Source organism: Anguilla anguilla, chromosome 8, assembly GCF_013347855.1.
Source record: "Anguilla anguilla isolate fAngAng1 chromosome 8, fAngAng1.pri, whole genome shotgun sequence".
NCBI classification, from domain to species: Eukaryota; Metazoa; Chordata; class Actinopteri; order Anguilliformes; family Anguillidae; genus Anguilla; species Anguilla anguilla.
In genome coordinates, this window is record NC_049208.1 from 50431031 (window position 1) to 50453328 (window position 22298).

The following is a 22298-nucleotide window of genomic DNA, read 5'->3' on the forward strand; positions in this document are numbered from 1 at the left end:
GTTTTTTTCCTCGTTACTTTGTAAGAATGATACGGGCTTTGCGGAAACCGGGGGTTGGGGTGGGTCCAGTTTAGTTAGTTTATATTTGTACATCATGTGAAACGTTGAAAGTGTTTTGACTTTGTTGTTTTATGCATCTGTGGTTTACATCATGAAGCCTACATGATCGTTTGTGATTCCAGGGGGGGCGGAGGGGGGGGGGGGCGGTGGGGGGGTTTGTCACGGAACTAGAAAATCGACAGAAGGGCCATCGAAACAAAACCAAATGACTGTCGAGCACTAAAACGGTAACCACGGGCAGCAGAGGAAGGAAACGTTCTGTTTGTCATCTGCTGAAGCTCATTTCTCAGCTTGGGTGACTTGCAAATTTGTGGGGGGATTTTTTTTTCTTCTCTTTCCCCCCCTCCAAGTGTAACGGTTACAAGGTATAGATATAACCTAACCTAAGAACAAAGAAAGCACCTGATATTATTTGGAACTTTAAATTAAATGAAATTAAATATTGTATATTGAGCAGAACTGTTTAAAAGATTACCTTGTGCTTATCTAGTCATTACTGTTTCATTATTATTATTATTATTATTATTAGTATTATTGTTCTGCCCCCCCCCCCTTGTTTCTTTTGATACTTACCTAAATGCATGTGGCTGAGGATAGCTATTGGGGAGGGTACGGATATTGCTGTGATAGGCTAGCTAGTTTTCATGTCTGGAATTTTCATACAAAACACCCAAACAACTGTTTGGAGGGGACAATGTAATTTCATGTACGTGAAATAATAAAAAAAAAAAAGAAACTTAAATATGTGTGATGCCTCTGCTTCTCACTGAAGTCTAAGGAAATCTGACGATGTTTGGTCGTATAGAATTGTGTTAATACAATTTAATTTATTTCAGGTATTCCTATTTGGACATGCTGTCCTTAATTTTAAGAGTACAATTCAGATTTTTATTAAAAAAAACGTTATGTATTGTATAGAGAGTTAATAATGGCTGAAATTGTGTGACAGATGCACATATAATTGTCCATGGAGCGACTTGCCCAGCACAAGTGTATATCCCGATATTCCTGGTTCTCCCTCATCTGGATTGCATGAAAGCCATTATTGTACACTATGTATTTAGGGTCAGTGAAGACAGAGGTGTGACTAATGATGTGCATCTTAATCATCTGGCTGAAAACGGGGGACGTTTTGCTGAAGCAGTCAGCCATAGGCCTGTGCTCTGAAGTGACCCTGAACGGTTTCAGACGGCGAACGGGGACGTTTTCCCGCCGAAAGGGGTCACCACGACTACGGTTTGCCGACACAGCCTTCTAAGTTCCGCCTTGCGGGGCACCAGGCCGGAGCTCGTCTAGCCTGGCCAATCGGAGGCAGTCCTGTCATGTGACCTCTGGAATGACCCCCGTGGACCTCCAGGCACCAACCACGGTTCATACTGAGGTCTAAAAGGCCCGAAAATCTGCCCCTCGCACGCAAGAAGGCATCGCACACGCAGCAGGTCGGCGGTTCGTTGGCGAGCGCCCAAAGAGGAGGGAAGAATCCACCCAGACGTTCGAGGGCGAAACCGAAAGAACAGACGGGCCTTGTGTCGGTCTGTTTCCCCACACTCACTGACTCACTGTCTGCCGGAGAGGGTGACTCACAGTGCCGGTTACTGACCTAGACGGGCGCACAAAGCAAAGCGGTGTCCTCAGCCCTCTCTGTAGTTCGAACCGCGTGGAATTATTCACACAAAAAAAAAAAGCCCTGACCTCTGGAAAGAACTACGCCAGGACGGACAAGTTGAACAGGGTTACCGGAAACGCCCCCCCCCCCCCCCCCGGGGGTCTCTAGGAGCCAGGAGTTCCGATTACGACCCCCGCAGAGCTGTCGGTTGGTGTCTGCTCCCTACCCGCAAACCCTGGGCGTGGAGCAAGTCTCTGTTGCTATGGAGACGAAGCGGAGGGAAGGGTCAGCGCTGGCGGTGATTCTTCCTCGAGCGAGACACCGAAGGAAGACCGGTGTGAAGCGGGAGGAACCGAACGGGGCCCCGTTTCACCAAGCGGGATCGCTGGGTTACCCGGGTAACTGCACCGAGTGAAACCCGGAACCTTCCCAAATCTGGAACATGGCCTGAAGTAATAAAAAAAAAATTTTTTTTTTAAAGAAGCCGTTCTGAATTTTACTCAGCACAGTTATCCAGCTGACTCCGTAGTCCTGCTTCGTGAAACGCCCCTCAGGACGCCAGCCTACGAGCCTCTGGAAGTGTCGCTCGTACCAAGCGTCTGCTTACTGTAATAGCGTAGTGAGCATTAGCGGTGCCACTGGCATCAAACGGGAAAATAGAAGCCATTGACTGTCACAAATGCCCACTGTGATGTCATTTCCCTTGAAGAAGATGCGGTGAGTGCCATCCAGACCAACGGCGCGCTGCTCGGAGCGTAGCTCACTGTCTAGGCGCCAAGAGGAAGCGCGTGCCGCGCCCGCTGTTCTTATACGAACGCGCTGTAGCATGGTGTCTACCTGAGGTGGTCCGGGGTTCGGAAAGCCCTTGGCACAATGGCGCACCGATTTGGCTGCGCTGGAGTCACAGCCCATTTATGAAGTGAATCCGGTATGAAAAGCAGAACGAAACCAGCACGTTTTGAGTTCCGTTGCACTGGTAAACCGGTTATGACGTGAATCTGGTATGAAAGCAGAACAAAACCAGCACGTTTTGAGTTCTGTTGCACTGGTAAAACAGTTATGATGTGAATCTGGCATGAAAGCAGAACAAAACCAGCACGTTTTGAGTCCCGTTGGAATTCCAGTTGCTGTCCGGTGACTACCCACACATTGGGCGTGTCTGCGATCGCTGCAAGTGTCGCGGTGGAAGGGTGTGGAGATGATACGCTAATTGCTATTTACAGCCCGAAACGTGTTCTCCCCTGACAGCATTGTGATGCTAAACTGAAAGAGCTCATTGATGCAGCACGCTACAGGGCAGACAGGACGGGGAACCGGCTGGTGCAGGAGCGGTTGGGTCACTCTCCTGTGAGCTTCAGGTGGTGCAGGAGCGGTTGGGTCATTTTCTTCTCTGAGCTTCAGGTGGTGCAGCTGCGGTTGGGTCATTTTCTTCTCTGAGCTTCAGGTGGTGCAGCTGCGGTTGGGTCACTCTCTCCTCTGGGCTGCAGGCAATGCAAGAGCAGTTGGGTCACACTCACCTCTGAGCTACAGATGGTGCAGGAGGGGTTGGGTCACACTCTCCTCTGAGCTTCAGGTGGTGCAGGATTGGTTGGGTCACTCCTCTGGGCTTCAGGTGATGCACGAGTGGTTGGGTCACTTTCCTCTGGGCTTCAGGTGATGCAGGAGTGGTTGGGTCACTCTCTCCTCTGAGATTCAGGTGGTGCAGCTGCGGTTGGGTCACTCTCTCCTCTGGGCTGCAGGCAATGCAAGAGCAGTTGGGTCACACTCACCTCTGAGCTACAGATGGTGCAGGAGGGGTTGGGTCACTCTCTCCTCTGAGCTTCAGGTGATGCAGGAGCAGTTTGGTCACTCTCTCCTCAGCTGGCTTAAGCAGGCCACCTGCACTTCCTTTTTCCCATGATGCTCTGAAAATAGCCTGCCCGCCGCACTGAGGACTTCCTGTCCCGTAATAGCGCGCCCGCTGTTCGGCTCTGCAGGCGGCCGGGTGCCCGCATCCGTCCTCTCGGTGGTGCACCTTTACTGACCCTCACTGGGGTGCGAGAATTTGGCAGGGGCTGCACAGATCCACTGGTCCTTATATCAGCTGTATGGGCTGGAAGCAAGAACACCTGGACGCTGGTGTACCTGGACCCAGTGATTTATTAATTCTACTTTATGACTCGCTTAGGCAAAGTATCCGGCTGCTTTAGGAGTGGATCAGCACTGTCCAATTGGTACTTGAATGATGTGGCTCTAGGTATTACACTATAATTGCTGTGTCTCCTATTAATGTAGGCCTGACCCGTTCAGTTTTCGCAACGAGTCACTCTACATCTCATACAAGCTACACTGGTAAAACAGCCTGAATACAGGCGCTGAAGTGTCGTTTGACGAAAGAAGAAACGACCTTGGATGCCCTTGCTTCAATTTCCATTGAAGTCTAGTTGCACTCTGACCCCACTGTGGTGTTGTAAAAAAATCTAGGCCAAAGAAATCGCTTGTGCATGTTGGCAAATTCTGTGACATCATTCAAGAACGAGAGCTAATACTCCACAGCAGGGCTTTTCAACTGGCAGCTGGGGGTGCCAAATATGTCCCCGTCACATGACAGCGGTATAGTTATAATCATAGCCTGAGATCAACTATACTCCAGTTTGGAAATTAATGCTGTTTCTGGCCAGTCGACCTAATAAAACTTGCCCATTTCTTCTGAATTCCATGAGGAACCAAAATGCCAATGTTTAACTCTCTGTGTTGATACTGCCCTCTGCTGTTGAAAATTATGTACAGCAGAATTCACATACAACCAAACCTATGTGGGCGTCAGGTCTTGCACTTACTGTTAGCCATTTCACACTATAAATATAAAAAATTTTAAAAATCGAAATTAATATAGCAAGCATAGATCACTGCAATAAAAGTGCTGCTATTGATGTAATTTTCATAAATAATTGGCTAAGAAAGTAAGCCAGACAAATTAGACTAAAATGCCATCGACATGCCTGTGTAATGAGCCTTCTTGCCAGCAGAGGTGCTGTTGTACAGAACTGTGGAGCATTGTCACAGAAATCTACGGTAATTCTCCTTGCTTGTGTACTGATATGCTTCATATTTCATCATCTGTTCTGCAGCCAATATTTATCCATCCATCTATACCTGCTTATCCTGGGCAGGGTCGCGGGGGGCGCAAGAGCCTATCCCAGCATGCATTGGGCGAGTGGCGGGAATATACCCTGGACAGGCCTCCAATTTATCACAAGGCACACACACTCCAGTTAGCCTACCTGCATGTCTTTGGATTGTGGAGGAAACCCACGTGGACACGGGGAGAACATGCACGGGAAGAACATGCAACTTCCACACAGGAAGGCCCAGGCTGGATTCAAACCCAGGACCTACCCACAGCACCACCATGCCCCCCGCCCCCCTCCCCCCCAATATGTATCATTGGGGGGCCACAAGAATTAAAGCTCCAACTCATAAATGACCATTTTTAGAGTTGCACGTATAAAATTTGACTCTTAAAAAATGAAAAAGGCATACTTCACAAGTAATTCGTTCTGGAAATAAACTGAAACTACAGAAATGGGCAACGTGTAGTTACAGGCCCATATAAAAGTGTGCTAACAACTCCTTGTGTTTACAAATACTCTTAATTGCAAGGAAAATCAACCAAATCAGGAACGAGCTAAAGTTCACTGCAGTGTTAAGTGCCGTATGAGCGGCAACTGTAGGCTGAAGTTCACATCTGGACAAACTTCATGAACGGGTCCGAGATCCTCATTTTGTGACCACCCATCGTCATTTACCTTCATCCCTGTTACTTCCGCGACCCCGGCTGGGTTCGCCCTCGGGGCACGATAACCATTTGAACCAACCTGTGAATGTGACCTCTCACCTCCTCTTCACATCTTCTCCACGGACCGCACTCTGCATAATAAGCTACCAGCCAACTGGCCCGTTTTTACATTGCCTACTAATTAGCATTCCTTCCAGTACAAGAAAAGCCAGGTCACCCTGGACCAGCTGTGGGCTACTTTCCTGAGTGTGCGCAGAGAGAAAGAAAATAAAGACCAGGTGCATGAGCGGTCGAGCCACTGACCTGTGACAGGTAGAAGTAGATCGGTACCAGCTTTAAAGACTAACGGAAAATTCCACACACAAAGACTCAATCACTGACAGATCCAGCATCAACAAGGGCTAAGCAGGGGCAATATTCTGCCTCTTACATGCACGTGGTTTGTTTTAGTGTGACAGTGTTATGATTTAGCTACATTTAAATATATTGTGACACTGTTACTCCTGCGAATCAGAACATTAAATACAGACCAGATCAAATCAAGAAAACACAGGCCTACACACGATGTAGGATAATACATTTATTATTTCAACATTTTTAAAATATTAAAATAGAAATAAAACCCATAAGCCAGAAATTTAGCAAGTACATCAATCCATAGCAGAAAACAATCCTGTGTTCATATTTTTGAATTCTTGGAAACACAACTCAATTTAGCTCTATTTTTAGTTTTGTTGCTTTTTTTTTTTTTTTTTTTAGTTTGTTACTCCAGCAGATCACCTCCACAGCCCATAATAGCGAATTGGAACAGGCTGAAAGGCCATTGTTGAGAAGCCGCTTCGATACTGCAGTGTGTTTTGGGATATTTTACATTCTAAAGGCCCTGATCCTCCAGACATTTACACGACAGAGAACATTTTCACCCTGCTCGAAGGGTGAGAAGTGACCTGGCAGCTTGTGAGCAAAAAGGGTTAGACGTAAACTTATAGGCTTCCATTGACTTCATGCAACTGCTTCTTATATGGTTAGCATTATAGTAAAACAGGGTGTCACAAATAAATATAATGTTTGTATGTGCTCTAGTCTGCAGGGAAGAGAAGAGAAGGCAGACTAGCCTGATTCTAGGGGCAAAACATAGCTTAAATAAAAGGCATTAAAAATGTATCGTACAGAGCGGTGTCAATAAAGATTGAGTTACAGTTAAATGTAGACGGTATAGGGGCTGTGACACAGTTATTGTTGTTTTGGCTCTGTACCCCAGCACATTGGGTATGAAATAAAAAGCTAAAGTGCAGACTGTCAGCTTTAAGGGTATTTACGTCAATACGACGCCAACCGACGACTGTTCAAAAAAAAAAAATATCAGGTAATCCCTGTAGGAATTACAACCCTTTCAGACATAGCTCCCCTCATTTTAAGAGAGCAGAAGTCATTGGATAAATCAACATAATCTGAATAATCATAATCTAATCTGAAATAAAGTTGTCATATTTAGTGCTTGGTTGCAAAGCCTTTGCATTTGGCTGAAGTCTACGACCTATTATGCAAAACTCTGTAGAGACAGAATTCCAGTCTTCAGACATGAGAACTGCATGGAGAAACACAAAAGCCACTCTCAGGGTAACAATCTATTTAATCAATTCAGAACCCTGATTAAGAAACTGGCTACCTTTGAATGTAAATGTTCTGACTCAACTGAACCATTTAATTGTTTTTTAGTTCTTTTGTCACCAGGGCTCTATTGAAAAAGAGACCCAGTGTCTCAATGTGAGTTCCCAGTATAAACAAAGGATTAATCTACAGTTTCAGTCTTCAGTTAATTTGTTTCTGCAGTGCTCAGCTTTTGTGTATCAATACTCTAAATAAATGCAATCATTTATTTTTATAGTCATTATATAAAGGAACACATTTCAGACGCCATTCAATAAAAATACTGCACCACTAATTAAAAATAATATATGAATAATAATTTGGGAAGCCAACCGACGACTGTTCAAATGCCTTTAAAACTCGGCTACATTAAAAAAAAAAAGAAAAAAAAGAAATGTGACATTATTGGCAACAAAACATTATGCTATTAAACTCCTTTGTCGTGATAAAGTTTTCCAGTTTGATTTACAAGCATGTTGTAGTTCTGTGAACATAGATCCCAAAGTTCAAATTTCTCTTGTGTCACGCACTGTGTCATGCTTGCTCGACAGTTCTGTTTTTTTTTTTTTTTTGTAACATGACTGAAAAATTCAACATGTGACAAAATGGATTGGACCAGACATAAATCTTGCGTAAACTGACCAATCAAAGTTAACTGTGTTGCGGTTTCGTACCGCCCCCTTTTTTCAAGCGCGATGAACAGGAATGGTTGCTTTAAGGTGACGTATACGAGGGTATATAGCTAACTACATTTCGGCTCGCCCCTTCCCCTAAACCCCGGCTGCTAGTGCTGAGTGAGTGAGTGTGTGCTCCAGAGCTAGCCTCGGCACACATTATATAAAAAAATTAAAAAACAAAAAAAAATTTAAAAAGCATAAAAACCCAAAAAATCCTTTTTCTTTTTTGTATAAAAAATCGGTGAAGTAGGTGTATCTAGTCGTGGACTTAACGGTGAAGCAAAGGGGAACTTATATATTTTTAATTCGACGCGTATTAGCCATCGAGTTGGCAGCAGTTGAAGAGGAAAGGCCTGTGTGGATTTGCAGAACAGTGCTTCGATCACCTTGCAAGTACAACTATCGGTAGCACATTTTGGCTACACAACGTGTGTTAGCAATTATAGCTAGCTGGCTAATCGTACTTAACCGCGCGAGGAAAATTGATTAACGCCAGCATCCCTTCAGTTAACTAGCCAACTTAAAACAGGTAACCTTCCAACTAATATTAAATTTGGTTGTAATTGTAGCTAATAACGGGCTATATTTGTTTTGAAATATCTTCAAGATTGCGTATAAAACACGCTCGCTAACGTTAGCTAGTCACGAGTAGGACAAGCTAGCTAGTTCACAAGATCGGATTAAAACGTTTAGGCTAACGTTGGTTAGTTCGTATTCGAGGTTACCTTGCTAACGGGGATAGCTATAGCTACCGCAAATTGGCATTTTTTGAATTCTGTTGGTTAACTAGCAAGCTGTCTAAATTCTATCAAGTTCCAGTCCCCCTTTGTATTACCAAGCACGTACACGAAGATGAACCCCAGTGCTCCCAGTTACCCGATGGCCTCCTTGTATGTCGGCGACCTCCACCAGGATGTGACCGAAGCAATGCTCTATGAGAAATTCAGCCCCGCCGGGGCCATCCTCTCCATCCGTGTGTGCAGGGACATGATCACTCGCCGATCACTCGGATATGCCTACGTCAACTTTCAACAGCCAGCCGACGGTAAGTAAAGTTAATTGGCTAACGAGCTAACGTTATCATAACTAGTCTAGCTTTTATAATTAGCTCTAGCGTTGCTGAAGTGTGTTTAGCATTATAGCCACCGCCGTGGCTAGACCTATTAATTAACAGCTATTCGTGACATTAACCCGTTAACGCCAGACATTAATCTTGGGTTGGTTATAGCAACGTTGCTTAGACTAGACATTTCTTGATGCAAAGCTAAGTTTATTCGTTTGCATGCTAGCTAGCTAGCGTCGGTTCAGCCGACCCCCTGTAGCTAACATAATGTTAGATAGCTACGCACTAAGTTGCCTGATCGGCTATAATACCCAGTCAGTTTGTTCAGTTGTGTTAACTTAACATTAAATGGCAGTCTAATTAAACCATTTGTGTCTAACTGAAATTAGCGCTTGTTGGCCAGAATGAGACAACGACGATACGAAATAAACCTCACACGAGGTTCCGCATTTTATGTGTGCTTACCCTTTTTAAAATAAAATGGTAGCTGGTTAGTGAGGCAACGTTAGGTCGCCGACAAGTTACCGCGAGAAACTCGCTCGTGTGACATTAAAGTTAGCTAACGCTAACACGAGTTGTGCGGTTGGTTAGCTTTCAGGATAGCAAGTGGATGCTGATACGTGCGGCGATACTGCGTATATGTAATATATAATAGTAAATTACTATTACGTCTTAAACGTGGGGGTGCCAATGTTACACCTCCCTTTATGGGGTGGAGTTTCATGTGTTACCAGCTGATAACGCAACCTTAAAGACCAGTTTCGTTTGGGGGGAAGGGGTGCGGCGGCGGCAACACCCTTCGAGTGGTAGCTATGTAGGTAGCAGCATGTGGCTTGCAAGCAAACGTCATATTGCGCACCCCAGGAAAATACGGAACCACCGTGAGGTTGGCAGTAATATTACGGCATGTTTCACCGTGAATTCCGCAGGATCCTGATGTTGATGAATCCGGAACAGGTGATAATAAAAAAGGGCCTGAGGCACTTGCAGTACAACCTATGACTATGTCTGAGTATTTGGGGGGGGGGGGGGTGAGGGTCGTTGGCCATTTTTTTTTAAATCTGTGGCGCAGTGTATCTGATGTAGACGTGCACCCCTGGATACAATGCCACTCTTAAACCACAGTGCCAGGTACAGAGGGAGCAAGTCTGATTTTAACCTTAAATTAATTCACTTCACAACATTCACTTGCCCTGACATTGATTCTGCTGCCTTTTGGGAAAAGGGCTGGTTTTTCCACTACCTGAAGCCATAAACCTGTGGAATTCAGGCCAGAAATGCATCACGTGTTTGCATACCGTCTTTCCACTACTTAACTACACAGCACAGAGAATCTACGCATCCCATAAACACAGTTTATTCAGTAGGTTCTGAAAACCATAAACCATACAAGCAATTTCTCAATTTCTTCCAACAGGCAGTTATTCCTTGCACAGATGGTTTATTTTGTGCATCTTTAGACAGCACTGCACACAGATGGTCCTCTAAGTCTTTAAAAATTGATAATTTATTTGGCTGATCAAAGAACAGATGGCCCGGAACAAGGTGTAGCAGCCAAAATTCTAAAGCTGTAGTACTCAGCTTTGAAGTTTGACCCCAAAATTTACGCACTATTCTTTCCCCACTGTAGACTGACCTAGTGTGCGGTGTGGATTTATTTGGATAAATCTGGGCAATTGGTACAAGTTTACACCAAAATGGTCTTTGAACAGGACAGCCATTTGCAGTGTAGTGCAGTGTTTTCAATAGACTGGTTCACTGGCCTACTGTGACCTCTTTTTATCCCCTTGTGCACTTACTCAAAGTTTAAGGCTTGTAGGCAGTGCCTCTTAATAAAATATGATTGAACATTGACTCATTACATTACATTACATTACATTACAGGCATTTGGCAGACGCTCTTATCCAGAGCGACGTACAACAAAGTGTATAACCATAACCAGGAACAAGTATGACGAAACCCCTAGAGAGAAGTACCGGTCCAAGTACAGGGAACAACCGCATAGTTCAACTTGGACCCTGATGGTTAAACTGATTAACACTAACAACGAGAACGGCAACAACGCAATCTATGGAAAAATAAAAATAAATAAAAATACAAGTAGTCGTTAAGACAGGCGCATCAACTAAGTCACCTATGAAACAGCTGCCTAGTTACAACCCTAAGTTTAGTCATTTACAGGGGGGAAGGGAGGGATGGGGAGAGGTGCAGCCTGAAGAGGTGGGTCGACTCAGCTGTTAAATTCCACCAATGTGTGTTCAGTTCCAAGGGGCTTTGTCCGCATGCGTCGGGGTTACATTATGCATTGCCCTCCCTCCCCAGCTGAGCGCGCTCTGGACACCATGAATTTCGACGTGATCAAGGGCCGTCCCGTCCGCATCATGTGGTCCCAGCGCGACCCGTCCCTGAGGAAGAGCGGCGTCGGAAACATCTTCATCAAGAACCTGGACAAGTCCATCGACAACAAGGCCCTCTACGACACCTTCTCCGCCTTCGGTAACATCCTGTCCTGCAAGGTAACCAGCACGGGGACTTTAGGGGCGGGGCGGGGGTGCACCGTGACCCGAACATTTGTGGGTGTGGTGTGTTGTGCCCAGTGTGTCCTGCATGACGGGTGGGGGTGGGGGGGGGGGGGGTTTAAATTCAAATGTCAGACAATAGACCAGGGATCATCAACTCCGGCCCTCGAATCCAAATCCAGCCCTGGGTTTCTTTTCTCCCGGGTAATTGGTGCTACTGATTGGCCAGACTGTCTTCACACCCGACTCCCAGGCAAAGGGAGGGTGGAAAACCAGCCGTTCTCGGCCCTCGAGGGACCCGCGAGTTGCTGATCCCTGCAGTAGACCCTTTCTGGAGTCGCATGATGTGAAAGTTGCTTACGCCCGACAAAATGTCTCCTTTCCAAGGTGGTTTGTGATGAGAATGGCTCTAAGGGCTACGGCTTTGTGCACTTTGAGACCCAGGAGGCGGCGGAGAGGGCTATTGAGAAAATGAACGGCATGTTGCTCAATGACAGAAAAGTGTAAGTGCGGCGACCCGGACGACGCCCTGTGCACACGCACGCGCCCCAGCGCGCCAAACCCTTCCCCTTTATCCTCGCCCCCTCCGGGCCTATTCGTGCTTCGTCACTAAATCCGCTTTGAAGGAATCGTTACTTTGATGTGGACTAACAAGTTGTTGCACTGTGTTTGCCTGGGTTTTTATTTGCATGTGGTATTGTCAGTCTCGGTTAATTGTTTCCCCGGCGACTACGCAGGCTCAAAATGGCTGTTAGAATGAAGTGAGAAATGCGGACCCTTTAAGAGGACTTTGCTGGGGCTAAATTTAGTGCAGTTAGTTGCCAAATTTTTCCCCCTGTCATTCAGTCTTATATTCATGGGATTTTAAACTCTTGACCAAGTTCCCGACGCGGCCTGTTATCCTCTTCCAGCGACGCTGGCGTTTGGAGCGCGGTTCTGATTTTGCGTGCGTTCCGCAGGTTTGTCGGGCGCTTCAAGTCCCGCAAGGAGCGCGAGGCGGAGCTCGGGGCCCGAGCCAAGGAGTTCACCAACGTGTACATCAAGAACTTCGGAGAGGACATGGATGACGAGAAGCTCAGGGAGGCCTTCAGTAAATACGGTACGCGCTTTTTTCCCCCCCCGCGCGGACGCGGCTACGGTCCTGCCGAGCTCCCAGTGCGCGCGTTCGACCCTTTGACCTTGAGCCGTTGACCCCGGTCTTGACCGCCACACTGGTGTTTTTTTTTTTTTGTTCTTCGTCCAGGAGCGGCCATGAGCATCCGCGTCATGACGGACGACACCGGCAAGTCCAGAGGGTTCGGCTTCGTGAGCTTCGAGAGGCACGAGGACGCGCAGAAGGTGAGCCCCCAACCCCAAACCCCACCCCCCGGCCGCGTATGGCCGATCGGCCGCGGTCGCTCGGTCGGAGGCGGAGCCTGACCGTTTGCGCCACGCCCCGTTTCAGGCGGTGGACGAGATGAACGGGAAGGAGCTGAACGGGAAGATGATCTACGTGGGCCGCGCCCAGAAGAAGGTGGAGCGGCAGACGGAGCTGAAGCGCAAGTTCGAGCAGATGAAGCAGGACCGCATGACCCGCTACCAGGTACGGGCACCCGCACGCGCGGCCCCCACACGCACAGCCGCACACGCGCCCGCCGCAGCCTCGTCAAATTCAGTACGTCCTCCACCGTGGATCATACTGGCCAAAATGGCTGCCACACTCAAACGGTCGCTCATGGGCCCCGCGTCAGATGCCTGTAGATGCTGGGGATAAATTTGTGCTACCGACAACATTGCCTGTTCGCAATCGCACACGGCCTTCTCTGGCAGCCTGCTAACGGGCGTAGCCGTGTAGCGTACGTATTCATAACCTGGGGAGGGTTGGGATTCCCTTGTACTCCACAGCGGGTGCAATTTCGAACGCGCTTGTCCTAACTAAGTTCTCTCACAGGGCGTCAATCTGTATGTGAAGAACCTCGACGATGGAATCGATGACGAGCGCTTGCGCAAGGAGTTCTCCCCGTTTGGGACCATCACCAGTGCCAAGGTAAGACCCCCCTCCCGGTTATACATGGCAGTGTCCTATTCAGACTTCTTCCACATTTAAAGTGGTCTACTGGTGAGTAGTGGTGTGTGTAGCTGTATGGTGTGTAGAGGTGTGTTTAGCTGTGTAGTGGTGCGTCTGGCTGTGTAGACTTGTGTTTAGTTGTGTGGTGGTGCGTCTGACTGTGTAGAGTTGTTTAGCTGGAGTAGTGGTGTGTAGAGGTGTGTTTGGCTCTGTAGAGGTGTGTTTAGCTGTGTGGTGGTGCGTCTAGCTGTGTAGAGTTGTTTAGCTGTGTGGTGTGTAGAGTTGTGTTTAGCTGTGTAGTGGTGCGTCTAGCTGTGTAGAGGTTGTGCGCTGTGGCTGAGTCCTCCGGCTCCCCCTGCAGGTGATGATGGAGGGCGGCCGCAGCAAGGGCTTCGGCTTCGTGTGCTTCTCGTCGCCGGAGGAGGCCACCAAGGCGGTGACGGAGATGAACGGGCGCATCGTGGCCACCAAGCCGCTGTACGTGGCGCTGGCGCAGCGCAAGGAGGAGCGGCAGGCCCACCTCACCAACCAGTACATGCAGCGGATGGCCAGCGTGCGCGCCGTGCCCAACCCCGTCATCAACCCCTACCAGCCCGCCCCGCCCTCCGGCTACTTCATGGCCGCCATTCCCCAGGTCAGAGCGCTACCGTTGGCCGTTTCCGTGCTGTTTTCTGGTTCTAGTTGTTTGACGGTGGACTGAACGTTAGGTGCTAGCATGCCCGTTTGATTGCTTCTGTTGTGTGTTTTGAGGAGTTTTGTCTGAACCTGTTTTGGCCCCCTCGTTAACCCGCAGGCCCAGAACAGAGCTGCCTACTACCCCACCAGCCAGCTGGCCCAGCTCCGGCCGAGTCCCCGCTGGGCGACACAGGGCGTGAGACCACAGCGTGAGTATCCCCCCCCCCCCTCCCCCGGAGTCCCGGGCTCGGTGACTGCAGCTCCCCGTCCTGCAGTTTGTGCTATTAGAGCTAGCGGCTGTTAGCATTACCGACTGTGAGCACTAGCAGCCATGAGCATTACTGACCGTTAGCATTAGCGACTGAGCATTAGCTGCCATGAGCATTAGTGACCGTTAGCATTAGCAGCCATGAGCATTATTGACCGTTAGCATTAGTTACTGTGAGCATTAGTGCCCGTTAGCACTAGAAACCATGAGCATTAGCGGTTGTGAGCATTAGTGACCGTTAGCATTAGTGACTGTGAGCATTAGTGACCGTTAGCATTAGCAGCCATGAGTATTATTGACTGTTAGCATTAGCGCCCTGAACGCCGCTCCCTTCCTCTTGCCGCAGATTTCCAGAACATGCCAGGAACCATGCGCCCCTCGGCCCCCAGGCCCCAGACCTTCAGCACCATGAGGCCCACCTCCCAGGTGCCCCGCATGATGTCCACCCAGCGCGTCGGTGAGTCCCCTCCCCACCCGCCCCCCGCACCCCTCTGCCCTTCCCCAGTCCGTACGACGCAGCCAGTAACGGTCCTCTCTGTGTCTCCGCCCCACCCCGCTCCCTCCAGCAGCAGCTCAGACCCTTGGGCCACGCCCCTCGGCCGCGGCCGCGGCGGCGGCAGCTCCGGTGCGCGGCGTGCCCCAGTACAAGTACGCCGCCGGCGTGCGCAACCCCCAGCAGCACATGGCCTCCCAGCCTCAGGTGGCTATGCAGCAGGTAAGGCCCCGCGAGAGAGCGCCCCCTCTCTGAGCTTCAGGGAACTGCAGCGTGTGTTCGGCTAACGGGCTCGGTCCCTTGTCCCGCTAACGGCCCCGCTCCTTTTGTCCCACGCAGCCCGCCGTCCACGTGCAGGGCCAGGAGCCCCTGACCGCCTCCATGCTTGCCGCCGCCCCCCCGCAGGAGCAGAAACAGATGCTGGGTGAGTCTCCTCTTCTCTCTCCTCCCACACCTCGGTGACTGTCACACAAGGGGCACGCTACCTCAGTGCACGCTAGCCCAATGAGAGCTTCTGCTCCGTTTGTAAGGGTTTCACTGCATGTGATGGCAGGGCTGGGCCCTGTTTCACAACACAGGATTACTGAGTCGGTTGGGTCACCGCTCTGGGTAAAACCCAGAACGGCTCTTTTTACTGCAATCCGCGTTCCATGTTTGGGAGGGTTCCAGATTTTACTCAGCACAGTTATCTAGCTAAGACGGTAATCCTGCTTTGTGAAATATCCCCCTGGTTTGCTGCTCAGAATACTGTACAGCTGTGCATTTAGGCTGACCTGTTGTTTACTGAAGGCGGGATATATATTTTTGGGTTCGTGCGCTTCCCCCCCTGCCTCGGGCACGATTTGTAACCACCTGCGTTTGTCCCGGCCGCAGGGGAGCGCCTGTTCCCGCTCATCCAGAACATGCACCCCAGCCTGGCGGGGAAGATCACCGGCATGCTGCTGGAGATCGACAACTCGGAGCTGCTGCACATGCTGGAGTCGCCCGAGTCGCTGCGCTCCAAGGTGAGCCCCGCCCCCCCCCGGCCCAAGTCACGCCCCCCGGCCCCAGCCCCGCCCACACTGACTCATCAACACGCCACTTCACTCATCTACTATTCAAATGACTGTTTCAGACAGAATGAAGTGTTTATTTTCTGTTGGATGGAACAATGATGTCACTGCTTACAAAAACAACCAACTGTGACTTACTGATCTGAGCGCGTAGGATTTTTACCCGTAGGCCATGGGTACGGAATTGGCACGATGTACGCACTCGCACAAACGCACAGGGAAAGTGCGCTTGAGTTGCGTAACACAAACGCGGCAGGTTCGAGGGTGAGCGCGAGTGGTTACGCCGAGGTCATGTGACATGTGTTGCGTTTCCAGGTGGATGAGGCCGTCGCTGTGCTGCAGGCTCACCAGGCCAAGGAAGCCGCGCAGAAAACCGTCACCAACTCTACCGGTGTGCCAAGTGTCTGAGCCAAGGTGGGTTGCCCTCCTGCATCCCACGATGCATTGCAGTTATGAGCACTGGTGCTTGGGAAATGGAGGAGAATACTGTCTCTGTAGTCCCGCTTTCAGTGAGTAGTGAACTGTAGTAGTGTTGCAGCTGCTTTGCTGATGCTAACTGTTTTATTTATTTTTTATTTTTTTCAGGTATGGGGAGCCTTGAGACTAGCTTCACCGAGGAAAAAAAAAAAATTAAACATTGAAAAAAGTGAAAACACACAAAACATTGCAAAAGAAATAAAACCGTTTTGAAAAAAAGGAAAGGAAACGTGAATCAGCCAGGTCTAGAATGAACGCTAGGCCTTGATACAATAAAACAAAAAAAATTAGCAAAAAAAAATGGAAAAATAAAAAATGCAAAATCTGGGGTTTGAAAAATTATTCCACAAAATGTGAGATTAAACATTCCTTTCTTACTTTTTATTCCTTTTACTGTGTGAACGTTCGGAATATCGCTCTTGTTTGGCCATAAGAGCGGATAGCTGGACGTTGCGAAATGTAACTCGGATTGAAATTTGCTTGCTTTAATAAAACTTAAAACATTGATGGGCTTTGCCTCTGTTTTGTGCGGTCGTTGGTTAACGGAACAGGGCACGTCTTGTGCCAATTCCACTACGTGTTGCTTAATCTTTGGTGGTGCGGTCTTTCAGTCTAAGACCTTCAGAAAGACAAAGAGAACCTCTGCACTCCGGACAAGCCCCCCCCAGCCTGACCACAACTCGCTGCTTTGATTGGGTGGTTTAAGTCCTGGGGTGGACGGCAAGCAGCGATGCTGTACATGGCGGTGGTGGCGATCTCCCACCCATAAGCACAGATTGACCCACATCCTGTCCGTCTGCTGTACAGCGGGATCCCTCTGCTCTGAGGAAAAACCCCCCTACGGTGATCCGGCCTAATCATGGATTTCAAAATGGCCGATCTCACATCTGGCCAATCAGAGACGAGCATTTTGTCCCCTGCTGAAAGAAGCAATATTTTGAGAGTGGATAAACTAACTATGGCCGTAGTGTTAAAGTGGTTTTAATGGTGGCCTTTCCTGTGTAACATTTTCAGCTTTCTCTCGGAATAATGTGGAATAAAGACAGTGCTGCCAATCTGCCTTTGCCACTTAAAAAAATGAAAACTGCTAGGCCTTATCATTGCATTTCATTGTTCTCTGTAGGGGCTATGTGTTTGAAAAGGAGAAGACGAGTTTGAAACCTGAGAACTGTTACACAGCCGGGGGTCAAATCAGAGTTGTATTTGAATGAAAATATGGGCGTCTACCCTATTGCTTACAACAGAATAGGTCAAACGACCCTCATTCTTTACACTATATTCATATATACTGTGTGTGAGAGACAGGAAATACTCACTATGACCATATTGACTTTTATACGTGTCTGGATATGTTGCTGGCCATTTCTCTGAACTTCTCGACAATGCAGTGTGCCCCTGGCAACGGGGCTAAGCTGGGAAAGTGATCACGTTCACACCAATAAGGCCTCCACCCAAGCCATTTCCATAGAGTGCATGTGAAATGGCACGTCTAAGTGCGAATTGAAAAACTGTGACTAATTTGCAGGTTGTTGGCTGGGTCCTCCTTGCTTAGACGGCAATAATTAGTAGATCGCTCGTGGTCCTGTGCCATAGTCGCCCTCGGGTTCTGTACAAGTCGAAGCAGAGAAACCTTGTGAGTCCTCAGATTAGACTGGGATGCTTCCTCACTGTGTGTACTGAGCTGAGTAATCAATCAACGAGACCTGTCAACAAGCCTGTTTCCAGGGCTCAAACTTAATTAAAATGACATCTTGAGCTTCCCCTAAGTCCTATCACATTTTACCGCTCGTATCCAAATCTTCTTACAAATCATGGGACTGAAAGAGTGGCTGGAACTTCAGCTCTTAACTTTGGCTGACCGAGGCGATCTTTTCTTCGTCCTCACATGGTTTGGGACGTTTAGCAGTTAACACTAACCTGGCAAACTGAGTTAATGGAGAGGGAAGTGGCATTCCTTGCATGTAGTTGCAAGTTAAAGTTCAAGATGAATGTCAGTTGAGAACAGGCATATGGCTGGCCTTGAAGAGGCATAAGACTGTGATCTTCCTTCCTGGTCCTGGTGGGCTGCAGGGTCTGCTGGTTTTTGTAGTTATTCAGTACTTAATTGATTGCTTAAAGCAGCCGATTACACAGTTACCTCACCTGGTTTCTTGGGTCTGAATTGGTTGCTGATATTAAGGCAAAAACATAAACCAGCTGACACTAGATGTCAGGTCCAGGAATGAAGATCACTGGCATAAGGTATGTTGGCTTTTCAGTTTCACCTTTGAACAGGCCTGCCCAACCCTGTTCCTGGAGATATACCATCCTGTAGGTTTTCACTCCCAGCCTAACAAAGAACACTTCCGTCAACAGCTAGAGCAGGGATGCCCAACCCTGTTTCTGGAGATCTACCATCCTGTAGGTTTTCATTCCAAGCCTAACAAAGCGCACCTCATTCAACAGGTTAAGATCTTCTTGAGCTGCTAATTAGTAGAGTCAGGTGCACCAAGTTAGGGTTGAAATGAAAACCTACGGGTATATTTCCAGGAATAGGGTTGGGCAACCCTGCCTTAGAAAATCAGCAACCATCCATCCATTATCTATACCTGCTTATCCTGGGCAGGGGGGTGCTGGGCGAGAGGCAGGAATACACCCTGGACAGGCCACCAATCTATCGCAGGACAATCAGCAACCAATTTAGGTATTGTTTCTCTTTTCAGTTGCAAAGAAGCTTGCCCCTGGGGGGTTGCCTTTCCCGACACTGGATTAGGGGTCTGCAACCCTGGTCCTGGAGAGCCACAGGCTCTGCTGGTGTTTGCTGTTACTCTGCACTTGTTCCATTAGAGCAGTTGATAACACCGATAACTCTCTACTCGGCTACTTGGGACTAAATTGGGTGTTGATTTTAAGGTTAAAACAAAAACCAGCTGAGCTCATGGTTCTCCAGGACAGGGGTGTCCAATCTTATCCAATATGGGCCGGTGTGGGTGCAGGTTTTTGTTTTCAACCTAGCTCTAAGACCCTGGATTCTATATTTCAAGGTTTTGATTAAAGACCACGATTTGTTAAATAGTTAAATCAGGTGGTGTAGTTCTGGGGAAAAACAAAGGCCTGCACCCACACCGGCCCTTTTCGGGTAAGACTGGACACCCCTGCTCTACAATGGACAATGGATAACTGTTACAAAATGAGTATTGTACCTTATTGAACCTGTGTTTTGTAGTTGCTCCAATGACCTTCGGTATGCACGTATTGTATGTCACTTTGGATTAAAGCGTCTGCCAAATAGATGTAATGTAAAGACCAGGGTTGTAGACACGTTACATTACAGTACGGGTATTTAGCAGATGCTCTTATCCAGAGCGACTTACACAACTTTTTACATTACATTACATTACATTACATTAGCATTACATAGCATTACATAACATCCATTTATACATCTGGATATATTCTGAAGCAATGCAGGTTAAGCACCTTTCTCAAGGGTACAACAGTACTGTTCTACCTGGGAATTGAACCTGTGACCTTTAGGTTACAAGACCAGCCCCTTACCTATTATACTACAATACTACCCAGCCTGTCTTGGCAGCTAGGACAGGTAAAAGGCTGACTCCTGTGAATTTAAACAGGGAACTTTTCCCACGTTTGCCCTCTGAAACACTGCGCATTGTGGTCACATTTAAACACTGATGTTTCTTTGGGGTGAGCTGTGCTACAGGGTTTCTAAACAGCTATCATAAAAGCAGTCGAACTTGAAGATTGTGTGAATAAAACACACAAGATTATATTTCAGAATGGCAAAGTCTTCAAACCTTTCGTCTTGATTTTACCATTCATTAAGTTTGAGTAATTCATGATACATTTTGATTTCCTTGTGACCAGGTAGGTGGTTGCTAGTCCTGTTTGAGCTGTTCTATTTTAGGATGCATGTCATGCCTTGGCAGCAATAAAAGGAAGAATCACATGCCCATTACCAACAGGATATAATACTGGTGGCCACTAGAGGGAGATGTAAGCAGCAGTAAAGGAAGCTCAAGCCAAATTTACCTCCACTGACGAGTGTGTTAACTGAGATTTCCTATACTGTTGTAATTTACTGGACTTCCTCCTGAAATCAACAGTCGATTTGTATGCGGGAAGCCAGGTGTGGTCAGCTAACGGTTATCAACAATTTAGTGCCAAGTAACACCAATAGCCAACAGAATCTGCAGCACTGCAGGACCAGGATTGAAGATTGCTTTTGCTCAAACCCAGGCCCTGAGCCCTGCGTCACCCTATGTCACTGTCACCTGCGTCACACAATGTCACCCTATGTCAACCTATGTCGCTCTCAAACTGTGTCCAGCCTATGTCGCTGTCACCGGTGTCTCCTAATGTCACCCTATGTCACCACATGTTACTGTCATCTCTGTCACCCAATGTCACCATTACCCTGTGTCCAGCCTATGTCACCCCATCTCACTATCACTTGTGTCACCAAATGTCATCCTATGTCACCCTGTGCCCACCCTATGTCACCCCGTGTCACTGTCACCCAATGTCACCCTATGTCACCACATGTTACTGTCATCTGTGTCACCCAATGTCACTATTACCCTGTGTCCAGCCTATGTCAGCCCATGTCACTGTCGCCCTGTGCCCACCCTATGTCACCCCATCTCACTATCACTTGTGTCACCAAAATGTCATCCTATGTCGCCCTATGCCCACCCTATGTCACCCTATGTCACAGTCACCCTGTGCCCAGCCTGTGTCAGCCCAGTCTCCAGGCCTGGCCTGTGGCCTCAGGGCAGTTTTATACATCCCATCTGGTCCAGGGTCTCACCCTGTCCCAGCACAAACATTTCCACACTTTACACGCCCTTGTTTAATCTGGACCGAACCTCGCGCATATTTCTTCAATGAAACTTTGGGGCCCTGATTTCACAGCTGTCTGGTTTACTGGTGCATATTTTTGTTCCCTGTAAAAGACAAAGGAGAGAATTTTGGAACCATTTCACCCAGCACCTCCCTGGACATCTTCACCACAGGAAGGTTTTCTGAACAGCGTTTCTGCTTATGAACACTCAAAATGTTAAAGGCTTTCAAACAAGCCCCTACTTTAATACAGTACATACAGCATGTAATACATGGCGCGGTGAGTTTACTTATATTTTTACTTTTCTGACTTATCTATAAACCACATCATATCAATAATTATGTCATGACCCTTCTTGTCATTTTGAGAATTACACTTACACGTTTAGTTTTTTTTTTTTAATGTTTTTTTTTTTTTTTTAAACTAGGGCATACTTTATTTTTTTTCTGTCAGCTCCATTCTGTTAATTTAAACATTACTTGATTATGTTTGGAAATGGCACGTCATCTCGCACGTCAGCCACAGTGGTTTCGTGTTTTCTTTTTTCTTTTTTGTTCTCCGAGGAGGCAGAAAACTGACCTTTCCCATAATCTTTTGGGATAGTGCAACCAAGCGTAACACACGTGCATTTCATTTGTATTTTCTGTACAAGTGCGGCCAAATTTCCTGCACGTTTAACTGATCCAAGAAGTTTCCATGATAGTACTACAAAGTAGAATTCCTCATTGTTAATAAGGTTGTTTACAGTTGTTTGTACCCTTGTAGTCCTACATTTCCCATGTGCCCACACACTGGTTAAAGGGCCAGATGTCAATGTCTTTGTACGCCTGCATTTCCCATGTACCCACACACCGGTTAAAGGGCCAGATGTCAATGTCCTTGTACTCCTACATTTCCCCCTTTGCCCACACACCAGTCAAAGGGCCAGGTGTGTGTACCTTTATACGCCTACATTTCCCATTGGACCTCACCCTGGGTAAAGGGTCGGATGTAAGGGCCCTTCCCACACGTACTCACTCCAGTTCTGTCCAGCTGGCTCATTTTAGCGAGATTTGGCCAGTATTTTTGGCTGCCCTTGAAGGTCCCTGT

The 22298-nt window shown here is 47.7% G+C and overlaps 1 protein-coding gene and 1 non-coding gene across 3 annotated transcripts; both read left to right on the top strand.

The window, feature by feature from the left end:
- The first annotated feature begins 7847 nt into the window (after window positions 1–7847).
- On the top strand, window positions 7848–16871 carry LOC118233880 (polyadenylate-binding protein 1A-like). Of its 2 annotated transcripts, none has more exons than XM_035429939.1 (15): window positions 7848–8816; window positions 11158–11351; window positions 11742–11857; window positions 12314–12453; window positions 12598–12692; window positions 12799–12936; window positions 13285–13380; window positions 13763–14035; window positions 14195–14285; window positions 14691–14801; window positions 14911–15059; window positions 15177–15261; window positions 15711–15841; window positions 16205–16303; window positions 16475–16871. In XM_035429939.1, exons 1-14 carry the CDS (start codon window positions 8624–8626, stop codon window positions 16295–16297), a joined length of 1905 nt encoding a protein of 634 aa, XP_035285830.1. In that variant the 5' UTR covers window positions 7848–8623; the 3' UTR covers window positions 16298–16303; window positions 16475–16871. The 2 variants fall into 2 exon arrangements, with proteins under 2 accessions (XP_035285830.1, XP_035285831.1); XM_035429940.1 differs by having other exon boundaries at window positions 8624–8816; window positions 14914–15059.
- Window positions 12990–13126, top strand: LOC118234771. The gene has a single exon (XR_004766715.1). It is a non-coding gene; the product is annotated as a small nucleolar RNA SNORA5 (small nucleolar RNA).
- Window positions 16872–22298: the final 5427 nt, after the last annotated feature.

Excerpts from the sequence above, each read along its gene's own strand:
- LOC118233880 (XM_035429939.1), top strand. The coding sequence starts at position 8,624 with ATGAACCCCAGTGCTCCCAGTTACCCGATGGCCTCCTTGTATGTCGGC. Across the intron at positions 11,352-11,741 it reads GTAACATCCTGTCCTGCAAG|GTGGTTTGTGATGAGAATGG; the intron begins GTAACCAGCACG and ends CTCCTTTCCAAG. Across the intron at positions 13,381-13,762 it reads GGACCATCACCAGTGCCAAG|GTGATGATGGAGGGCGGCCG; the intron begins GTAAGACCCCCC and ends CTCCCCCTGCAG.